General features: G+C 44.2%; 2 protein-coding genes across 2 annotated transcripts; one reads left to right on the forward strand and one right to left on the reverse strand.

Annotated features, from left to right (window-relative positions):
* The first annotated feature begins 155 nt into the window (after positions 1–155).
* Positions 156–2,240, forward strand: LOC135401075 (large ribosomal subunit protein P1-like). The gene is made up of 5 exons (XM_064633225.1): positions 156–362; positions 435–495; positions 648–791; positions 1,636–1,695; positions 2,166–2,240. The coding sequence occupies exons 1-5, from the start codon at positions 291–293 to the stop codon at positions 2,177–2,179; spliced, it is 351 nt and encodes a 116-aa protein (XP_064489295.1). The 5' UTR covers positions 156–290; the 3' UTR covers positions 2,180–2,240.
* Positions 2,241–3,082: 842 nt separating this feature from the next.
* LOC135401074 (thioredoxin domain-containing protein 5 homolog) lies at positions 3,083–10,170 on the reverse strand. The gene is made up of 10 exons (XM_064633224.1): positions 9,923–10,170; positions 9,292–9,385; positions 9,141–9,199; positions 8,606–8,714; positions 8,330–8,536; positions 6,350–6,436; positions 6,095–6,223; positions 5,895–5,980; positions 5,544–5,670; positions 3,083–4,591 (listed from the first exon to the last, which is right to left on the reverse strand). The coding sequence occupies exons 1-10, from the start codon at positions 10,081–10,083 to the stop codon at positions 4,466–4,468; spliced, it is 1,185 nt and encodes a 394-aa protein (XP_064489294.1). The 5' UTR covers positions 10,084–10,170; the 3' UTR covers positions 3,083–4,465.
* Positions 10,171–11,027: the final 857 nt, after the last annotated feature.

The following is an 11,027-nucleotide window of genomic DNA, read 5'->3' on the forward strand; positions in this document are numbered from 1 at the left end:
TCGTCATACCTACGTTACACTTTTAAATCGGTTAAAACAGTTAACACTTTAACTCTGTTACAACTCCTTTTGGATGCTACATATTTTTAGGTAAAATTTAGAAAACATTATAATGCTTTATAATAGTTCATACTTACCCATCATGCCTTTCTCCTGAAAACTTCCTTTTCCTTTTGGACGCCATTCGGTTTAGAAGTGCATCGTTCTCCTTCGGGGGCCAAGGCTAATCCGGCGACGTGCACTGTTAATTTTGATCATCTGTCACATTCTACACACCACAAGACATCAACATGCCTTCCAACGACGAGCTGGCCTGTGTTTACAGCGCTCTTATCCTCCAGGACGATGAAATCGCCGTTACGGTATGTAGCATGCACCCATGCCCGTATATGCTTACCGCTAACGAAATGTTTCCTATACACGAATTATAACAGGCTGAAAAGATCAATACCATCCTCAAAGCTGCTAGCGTTGATGTGGAGCCCTACTGGCCAAGTAAGTCGCACGTTATCTGTAAAAATGGGCCCCGGTATACCTCAGTTATGTGCTCTTGACTTGTGGTAGGGCAATGCCACGCATTTGCCTTGTTGTGTCGTAACGACACTCACTACAGGCAGCATGGGCTCAGATTCTGATCTCTCTTTCAGGCCTCTTTGCCAAGGCACTTGAAGGTTTAGACTTAAAGGCCCTCATCTCTAACGTCGGCTCTGGTGTTGGATCTGCCGGACCTGCTCCAGCAGCAGCCGCTGGTGGAGCTGCACCAGCTGCTGGCGGCGGTGGCGCAAAGGACGGTGAGTGTTTAAATCTTATTTATCATGAAGTCGTAACGGACTGTTAATCAATGCGACCCCGCATTCGGAAGCCACTGCACACCAAAAATTGAAACCGAGGGGTTCTGCTACCAGAACTGGAGCTTGTCATATAGTGCTGTTTTTAGCTAAAAACCTTGCAAGTCCTGTCACCTGATTTTAATAATTTTGGCTGTATGTATTATTTTTCGTCTCTTAATATTGTGCCTGAAAGGACCACTGCATAAGCTGCACTGATATGTCTTACCACAGCACCGATATTATTATTTCGTTATTGAGATGCCCGCAAACAGCTCAAGGCGTACACGTGTGGCGCATCGCTCAAAACAGTGAAACAACCACTAAACTACCAATGCTATGAAAATATATTAAAGGACCATCAAATAAATGAATAAAATCAAACACTGCCAGCTGAAAGTAAACGCTTAAACATTTTTGGGGGGGGTGCAAAAATGTCCAGTTGCAGATCAGAATAACAATTATACAGTCATTGAATTCTAGTCATGGGATTCCGCTGAAAACATTCAGGTGCATGAAAGAGATAAACATGCCTCAGTCACCTTATAGGTGCTGAATAGTTTATAGAAGGTATAAGAAGTACTAGAATATCTTAGTTTAGGCTAGGTGCACCTGGGCGATGAAGGAAGAAGAATACAGTGCAGCCTGGTAGTAGGGAGAGATGGCATGCGCTACCACCTGTAGCAAAGGGAAACGCCACATCCATCCAGTGAAAGCAGGAGTTTCATTGCACCTGAATATGTGCAAGGCTTTGTGTGAAAATATAATTGTACATATTGATAATGTGGTACACTTGTTTAATTTGCAGAGCCAAAGAAGGAAGAGAAGAAAGAAGAGTCTGAAGAGGAAGACGATGACATGGGCTTTGGTATGTCATACTTTTACATGGACAGTACTGGACATTGTAGCAAATGTGACAGTGTGGTGTATAGTTTATGCAGTAACCTAGGGGGCGCTAGCTTCGACAACGCGAAATCGTCGCTGTGATGTAGGTCCCCCCGCAAAGTGTGCTTTTTTGTATTCATTCGCTGACATATGCTGTTTAGAAGATTATTACCATTAAAAACATGGAAATTACTTGGATATGGTACAAACAACATTCGCACAATATAGGGACTCTAACACCAAGTGTTGAATACAATGGGGAGGGGTGAATGTGGACAGTCGGGGCCCGAGGACTTACATAATGGTGGCAAATCCACTAGCAGTTGTGGCGCTTTCCTGCAAGTGATGTTATGTGAGCAAGCTCTATTGGTTGTTAGTCTTTTGCGACAAGTTTGTATTTTTGCCTTTGGAGAGACTAGAGGGAGAGTCTTAAAAGTGAATTTTTCTTTGCAGGTCTCTTCGATTAAGAGGGCCAAGCACTGTTGTATTATAAGACCACTGTTGTTGAAATAAAACAGCACAAATGAAGACTGTGTGATATGTATCACTTATGGGACTATAAGGTTCCTGAGTTTGTATGCTGAATTCTTGTGCTCAGCTTTTGTACCGTGTGATTGGTGGATACGCAATTCAGTAAATGTGCATTTCTCAGTCTATGCTCCCACGAGAAAAGGTTATTGGGAAGCTGTGTGCGACTACCCAGTGTAACTGTCTACTTTACCGCCCGAGTTAATGCCTGTTCCGACATATAGCGCTGAAAATAGTGCAATATTTTCCTCCTCGCAGTGCTTCAAACCACTAAAATTTGGGAGCAAAAACAGGGACTACTGTACCCAAAAGGGGAAAATAAGTGGGTAAGTGTGAGGATGATAATTAGGATACTTGACGTTTCGAGCGTACGCTCCTCGTATGTTGAACATCCTCTAGCTTTGTTTCCCCCTTTTTCTGATGAAGAGCGTCCACTCAACACACATCGTCCTCCCACTGATTTCCCCTTTAGGTACACACGAGTCCCTGTTTTTACTCTTGTGTTTTGTGTATCTGGCAGTCCTTTATATCTCTCAAACTTTGCGCTTGCTGGAGTTGAGCTCGTGTCAACTTTTTCTGCTTAATATTAGCACTACATTTGTGTTTGCCAACGAGGAGGCCCTTCAGTGACGACATCGTGTAAGTGTTGGATTTGTTTTACTTCCGCATTTCACGGCACGGCGAGTCTGTCATCCAAAATGTCTTGCAATTTTTGGTTCAGTCAGTTAATCGAACTCTGGAGGCGCTATGATGGGAGAGATCAGAGACGACCACCAAACTTCCACTAAATTACAACACTAGCACCGCAGTGCAATTGTGAACTGTCCAATAACAGTGAACGCTATGTCTGAACAGGCCTTTATTGCGAGCAAAGCGATAAGCTCGTGGAAGTTGAGACAAATGTTGAATTTGTCACTTTCCCAACGATTAAGGGACCCTGAATTACAGTCTATCGATAAGAGCTGCACCTTCACTATCAAATAGCAACAGTTCTTTTCCAACCCATAGGGTAGCCGTTCCAACATGAGTCCATGCAAGCGTTTGTGCTGGAATTTCACAAAGCATTCTCAGCAGCTCCTTGTCACACATCGTGAATGTCATCATATACGTAACCATAAAAATGGTAATCCCTATGGCCTGTTGTGACAGGTGAGGCCAGGCCATGTAAAAAAAAAATTGGAATTTTCAAATGCCTACAACTAAAAATATGTTAGATATTGCAGTGAGTGAAGTGGTGTATAATTAGGGACTGACTTTTTCAGGTTATACACGTATTTTGCTTCAATAATTTAGATGTAAAAGGGTTGAACTGAACCAGATTCAGGTTGAATAGGGTGTAAATCTTCAGTTTACTCTGCATAATACATATGGCACACTAGCAGACAGAGTAGCAATAAGTCAATGCATCGAAGAGGCAGCAGGGTCTCGATTTTGATAGTTTGTATGAGCATATATATTTGTGCATTTACAACACGCTTTCCAAAGTTCTGTGTTGGTTGTGGAGTCTTCAGATCCCCATGGTTCAGCGGTTTTGGGGGAAATATCAGGTTAAATCCTGCTTTTGCCAATTTGATTCCAATATAAGATGTAATTGGATATAGTCGGGTCCTGCGTATAATTGAGGGCACGAATGTCGTCGGTCGGCCAACCACCACCACACGTACCGCACATACCACGTGTCGCAACACAACAAGTGCGGCATCAAACTATTTGTCTTGACGAGCTCAGCCCGTGCGTGTATAGAACACAAAACAAAAATCACATCTGAGAGTTAACAGGAAAAAAAAAAGTGCACCGCACACATGGGAAAGTCTCCCAAGCGTTGTCTAGCCACTTCCAGGAATGAAACCATTTGACTCCAGTTTGTTTTCCCAGAGGTACACATATTTTTACTCTCCACTCCTTCAGGTGCAAATGGGTCAGAACACATGCATGGAGCAGGCTTCGCTGCTTCTGTTCAGGAAATGGCACGTATACTAAAAGTGACAGCTTTCAGACACTTTAGTGACAACCGTAGTCCAATATGTGACCTTCACGCTTCGTACATATAAGGAGTTGCGCACTTGAACATTGTTGAACGGGCATCAAATCTGTCTGCATCGGAACGACGGCACAAAACATGCAGATCTTCCATGAGCTTTTCCAAGAAATGTGGCGTGCACACAAGTAACACAAGATGGTCTGTAAGGACACTGAGGGTGCTTGCGAATAGATGATTCAGTGTTCTATAGCTCGTCGTGAGCCATGTGTTGTTCAACAAATTCGTATAAAACATCCAGTTCCCTCGCACCATTGAACTCTGCCACTCTTCGTCCACTTTTGTAGAGTATTAGAGTAGGGTAACCTTGTACCTGCAAAAACACCATTGACATCGTAAGTTCAGGAATGCAGAGCAACTAAAAGGAAATACAGCAATAGTGGGACTGTTTGCAAGGCAACTTTTTGCCCACAACCCATCCCAATAGGTAGAGCGTGGGCTGCAGTCATGTGCTTGTTTTCACACGGGGACCATGTTTTTGTTGTGCTAATGTCATCACATGGGGACAACGAGCCAGATATAGTACCATCACATACTTAAAGGGGTACTAAAATGCAAAAACAACTTGCTTCAAATGAAAGTCAGTGTTTCAATTAGTGCAGTTCAAGCAAAATTAGTTCACACAACGCTACCATTTAGAAGGAAAACGCAATGAAAACAGAGCCATTTTTGGCAGCAACCAATGGGATCCCCAAGAGGCAAAGACTGGCGGCATCCAATGAGACAACACAAGATGCGAGCACATGCGTGTCGTGTGTGGATTGGAATGGGTCCGATCGTATATGCGCGGCATGATGCGCACTGCTGCATTTTTCAATAGCGATTCACTGAATTGTAGCCCACAACAGTTTTCGCGAATGTTCCACCGACAACATTTAACTTCACGTCCTTCGGACAAAGACGCCAGTCCGCTTTGCAATGCACACTATGTCCATATGTTCCATGGCGTGGAACACGCGTGGACTAACCACACTGATGCACGAGCTGAAACGATGTTCACTGCGTAGCGCCGAAGCAAGAAAGAGTCAGGTATAATTTTGATTGTAGCTTCATAACGAAATCAAAGTTTTGAATTATGATAGCAAGTACGAAATTAACATAGCGTGTAACGTAATTTAAAGTAAACTTGTTTTTGCATTTTAGTGGTCCCTTTAAGGGGCTGGCATCTTGTCACGGCCTTACGTTGGTCTCGATGTGCCAAGGTAGTGGCCTCTCAACCTCTGAACTATGAACTACTGTATTACCACCAAAGCTGGGATACCCACATCTTTTGCATTGCATAGCTCCTCATATGCTGTGCAGTCCACCTTTGCAACCTTGACCCCGGGTGTGGTGGCAAACTTTCTGCTGAGCTCTTCCCAAGTTGGAGCAAGCCTCTTGCAGTGGCCGCACCTGGTTTGCATTGCCAAACAGAAATGTTGTCATTAGCACTCTCTGCAGTGCCAATTCACACTCATCTGCAGTGTTGCAGGTTTGAGGTAGCTGCAGTGTTTAATACCATTTGTGCACCATTTATTAGAGCACGTACCACCACAAACTGCTAGAACAATACTGTTGAGAAGTATCTAATAGATAAACGTCTTTTAGTCTAGTATGTATGTGATGCATGCTCTCACCAGGGCGCGAAGAACTTCACAAATGTCACCCCCTGACTGATGGCATTGTCAAAGTTCTTGTCTGAGAGTTCAACAGCGAGAGATTGCTGAAAATGAATAGACGACCAACTTGACACGCCATAAAATATCATTGCAGACAGCGATGTCTGCTTCACGAAAAAGGAAATTGTGAAACTGATGTTCTAACAGGTGCCACATACTGGGTGATCTTTAACATCTTCGGAGGAGCCGTCCCCTTGTGACGAGTGGGCCTCTTCCGCTTGCTTTCGCATACGGTCACAATACTCTTTAAGTTCCTCGTGTGAACGCCCTCCCTGGTACCTTTCCACCTAATTGTGAACAGTAGAAGGCAAGTGAATTAGTCCCAAGTAGACATCTTGCATAAAGGGTGTATCCACTTTGCAGTTTGGAGTATGAAGGTATAACATAAAAATGTGAGATGCATCTCAACTTGCCATCTTTCCATCTTCGATCCAGAGTAAAGTAGGATATGCCTTCACTTCAAAGTCATTGCAGACTTGTCGGTTTGCTGTGCAGTCGACCTACAGTTCAGAAAGCTGTGTTTAGCCTCGTAACATTTTTCACCCAAACAAAATTTATTCTACCGCCATATTTTTGAAAGGAAAGTTTGCTCCCCGACATCGTGGAAATAAATTAAACATTTATTTCAAAGCCCCCACCAACGGATTTATTTGTTTGGGCAGTGCGCAATAACATTGAACACACATGATGCTAGGTAAACATTAACCAAACCGTAGCACATATGCTGAGAATGTAATGGTGCAGATCGCAAGCCCACTTGAACAAATGCGCAGGCTTTAAAATGACAACGCTATTGTTGGAGAAATTAAATATGTGCTGTGTGCCAGTAACAGGATTTGAATTATAACAGACATGGAGGTAGAAGGGGGAGCAGACATACCGTAATTTCACGCGTATAAGCCGCACCACAGATAGGGTTGCCACCTTTCGTAGTGAAAAATATCGGCTGAGGGAGAGGAGGTGGATAGAGGGAAAGGAGGAATGGCTCGTGGGAAAGGGAAGTGGGTGAGGGGTGGAAGAGCACACGCAGAAAACGAGAGAGAGAGAGACCTCAAGATAATATGAGGAAACCTATGTTCCTGTGAGTAATAATAATAATGAATAACTAAGGAAAGAACTGGTAACTGCGGAGTTGGCTCTATGCTCCAGATCTATTCAAGCTGTAATGGAATGTTGAAGGGAAAAGCCCCTATGAAAGGTCTTGAGCCACAAATACTGGCATCATCTTCCTACCGGCAGAGCGAGCAAATAACCGGCCGTGCCGGTATAATACCGGCCTGGTGGCAACCCTAACCGCAGATAAGTCGCAGGACCCGTTTTTAGGAATGTTTTGTAATTTTTTGGGCCGATAAGCTCCGGGCAATAAGACGACACTCATTTGTGCGACAAAAGAGATCATAGGGAAGGCCATAAATCCTGTGGTCCATTCTCGGTCGTCAGCATGGTGTACAACAAAGGAGGTCAGTTCTAGTGTTCTACCAAGATCCGACTGTGCCCTTGTTGTGTGTTTTTCATGGATCGACGGGTCAGTGGCCTTCCAGAAGACATGAACAACCGTCACCACTTTCGTTAAAGCTGCTGGGGGGGAAACAGCAGGAAGGTCAGTCTACTCGAATGTGGACATGCCCCCGTTACGCATTGTTCGTGCATTGGCAGGGCGGTGCTGTTTCAGAGACACTGTCGGCCCTTTCATTAAAACTGGCATATGAGGGAAATACCAGGGAAAAACAGTCATGAGCTAAGCCACAGAGCGGCCGTGAGAAAAAAAAATCCCGCAGAAGCCGCAGCTAATACATGTGAAATTACGGTAATTAAGAAGCCCAGCATAGTCAACTATGCCACGAATAATACTGTGAGGAACAGCTTTTTCTGCATTCGCTCAATACATGAGACCTATGCCTGGCAGAAGTTATTGGACCCCAAATAACTCTCATGCAAGCCCTCTCGCTAACTGATATACTATTTCCAGAGTGATTTGTAATTTGTCGTGACAGTCGGCATCAGACCTGTAACTACGGCGAAGAGCAACGGAAGGATCTCCACATCAGCCAATGCCACGGCCACGTTTCCCTTAGAAATGGGCATTGAGGCTAGTGTAGTCTTTGCCTGTCTGTGTTTCAGAACCATTACTTTCCACCATGTTCACCACATCTGCCTACCCTAGCGTCTCCACATACGTCTTTCCACCTGTGAATTTCAAAGCAGGTGGATTTTTATTTTTTAATGATGATAACAAATGACACAGCTTGAGTTGGTGAAAAGTGAAGCAGGGACTCAGTAAACCAGGAAATACACTCTGCATTGAAACAAATACCTGCACACTGATGCTTGGAGAGCAAACTATCCCTTTAAGCTATGCGTACAACTGTCCAAACTGCCTACAAAATATATACCTTGGCCACCGTGAGCGAGGGATCATGCTCAAATGTCGCTGCGAGAGCTTCCCAGACTGGAGCAAGCTTCTGGCAATGGCCACACCACGGTGCATAAAACTTTACGAAGTGTTGTCCAGTCTCTACAGCCTTGTGGAATGTGGCATCTGTAAGCTCTGCCAAGCTTTCAACAGACGGAGCTGGTGCCTGGTCTTCTTTGACAACATCCTGTTGCACGATGCCACTGTTACATTAGCGTATTCTGCCAGGATAGTCCCCCAGAACCGAGTGACTTACCGGTTTGGCTTCCCCTAGGTTTTCAGAGATAAATGCCTCCAACGAAGCCAGGTCTCTAGGGCCACGATATTTTATTCCTTCATCTGCACTCGCCTTGAAGAATTTCAATCTACGAGACATGGACAGGAAAGTTTCTTTCACTATTATATCAATCATGTTGCTGCAACATGTGGGATTTCATCACGAGTTGCAAACAAAGCCACTAAGTAAAATGAGTTTTTCTTACCATGGCCAGCTCCTGTGACTTACTAATTAGCAAACATGCCCTAGGACACACTACTTCTACTTTGGAATCGACCTTGAATTCCTATGAAAGTCGATCTTGGTATCGCAGCCAAATCTCGTTAATTCAAACTGATGCTTGAATCCCATCAAAGTCGAGTATTAGAAGGCGGAAGCGCCAGGTATTTCGAACACATTAACGTGCGCGACGGTTTACACGAAAAAGATTGCCGGCAGTGCCCGACCACGGTCTGGCTACTTTTCAATCAAAAAAGTTACCAGGTATGATGTGCGAACATTTTCAAGCACTTACGTTGGATATCCTGTAATGTCTTGCTCTGCACACAGTTGTGACTCTGTAGTGCAGTCGACCTAGATGAATATCATGCACTATATCAGCTACCATCTACACATCTGGTAAACACCACGAACATGTGGCACTTGTAATAGGTTACTTAACATGCCTTGGAAATGATTACTTTGGTCCCATCGTCGATCTCATTGTATTTCTCTGCAAGTTCGTCCCATGTGGGTGCAAGCCTTTTGCAATGGCCACACCTGGAAGTTCAGTGAGCTTTCACTTAGCACGAAAGAATGAGAATGATAAGAAAGCATGGATACAAGAACAGTCAACAATGACAGGAAATCAGACATGTTTGCACTCCGCCTCATGGATTGGCATTTCGGGAATGCAATTCAAACAAGTTTCAAAACATATGAATCAGGTGGCACGAGTGTCCTTCATAATGCAACACCACTTCGCCTGCACTTTCAAGATTTTCACTTATTGATGTTATTTGTTCACTTCACTATGGCACTTCTGTTAAAAAATGTTTTACGACCATGAGTTATCCGTAAGGGGCACGTCGTGTAGACTTGGGCTGTCCTGGGGCATTGTGCTCTGGAAAGTTCTTGCGTGAACAAGACAAAACACCTGTCGGTGGGTGTGTAGCTGGGTCAGAAAATACGGAAACGCCGAACGTAGGTAGGACACCCATATGCCGGACTTCGTGCCACTAACGTACTGCTGCACAGAGTTCTTGTTGGATACTCTGAGTCTGGAACTCGAGGAAACTACAAAATGCAAAAACTTACCAAGGGGCGAAAAACTTCACAAAGTGTGGAACTTTGCCTATGGCCTTCTTAAAAGCGGTTTCGTCGTACTTAACAGCATTGTCCTTATATAAGTCAGTGCATATTACGAAGTAGCAATTTCCAAGGATCAGTACACACAAAGTTAAAACAGTTCGTGCCATTGTGCTGCTGCAAACATCAAATTTTACGTTCCCTGCTCTGGTCCGGTGCGTGAACCAGCGTGTCTTGTATTGGCTCGCAGCCGCTCGTATGGCTTATAGCCATGCCATGCCATGTTACAGCCACTTGTGGCTCCGCGTATGGCTGGTAATGAGCTAATGGCTAGTTTTTGGCTACTTTTCGGCACCCAAGCGGCCATATTTGGCGTCAACCCTGCTGCACAGGCTGCACGTTTTATGTTTTATGCTGTTTGAATCTGTGCAAGTCGTTTGTAAAAGGGATGTCTGGACGTGATGGTAAGTTAGTGGTGTTGTTCTAGGACGAAACGGCCGTCTCCCTTCAAATCGGCGTTCTAATGTTCTCTGGGGAGGGAGACAAAGTAGTGGGTGCCCGCTCTTCGTTTTTAGAGCGAGGGCAGTACTATCTTTTTAGATTTGGTATGGGCAAGCATTGCGCTTGTCCCATCCTACAGTTGGCGATACAAAAAGCTATTGAGAACATTAATCCTTGCAGGTGGAAAGAAGAAGCCACTTAAATCAGGCAAAAAGGAGAAAAAGGACTTGGATGAGGTAACTGCAAGAGCTTGGTTTTTAGTACTGTTCATATCGCGGCATTGCATGCAAAACAGAATGACGTGGTTTACTTGGTGAATTTGATTGTTGTAGTCAAGTTGTGTTTCTCCGTGTAACATGAAAATGTTGCTAGGCGTGAAAAGGCATTATGTGTGTAAAACATACCAGGTCTAAAGGGTCTTTCTTTTTCTTCTCATTTTGATAGTCTGACCTCGAGTTCAAGCAAAGACAGAAAGAGGAGCAGAAGGCTTTGAAGGAAGCAGCAGCTAAAGCAGCTGCAAAGGGACCACTTGGTAAGCTCTGGAAAATAAACTTAGTGCAAATCTTGCACAGTTGGCTGGCTTATGCAAGTCAGACGACAAGGCAGAAGCGTT

Source organism: Ornithodoros turicata, chromosome 7, assembly GCF_037126465.1.
Source record: "Ornithodoros turicata isolate Travis chromosome 7, ASM3712646v1, whole genome shotgun sequence".
Lineage (NCBI taxonomy): Eukaryota > Metazoa > Arthropoda > Arachnida > Ixodida > Argasidae > Ornithodoros > Ornithodoros turicata.

Excerpts from the sequence above, each read along its gene's own strand:
- LOC135401075 (XM_064633225.1), top strand. The coding sequence starts at position 291 with ATGCCTTCCAACGACGAGCTGGCCTGTGTTTACAGCGCTCTTATCCTC. Across the intron at positions 363-434 it reads ACGATGAAATCGCCGTTACG|GCTGAAAAGATCAATACCAT; the intron begins GTATGTAGCATG and ends GAATTATAACAG. Across the intron at positions 792-1,635 it reads CGGCGGTGGCGCAAAGGACG|AGCCAAAGAAGGAAGAGAAG; the intron begins GTGAGTGTTTAA and ends TTTAATTTGCAG.
- LOC135401074 (XM_064633224.1), bottom strand. The coding sequence starts at position 10,083 with ATGGCACGAACTGTTTTAACTTTGTGTGTACTGATCCTTGGAAATTGC. Across the intron at positions 9,200-9,291 it reads CCAAAGTAATCATTTCCAAG|GTCGACTGCACTACAGAGTC; the intron begins GCATGTTAAGTA and ends ATATTCATCTAG. Across the intron at positions 4,592-5,543 it reads AGCTATGCAATGCAAAAGAT|GTACAAGGTTACCCTACTCT; the intron begins GTGGGTATCCCA and ends GTGTTTTTGCAG.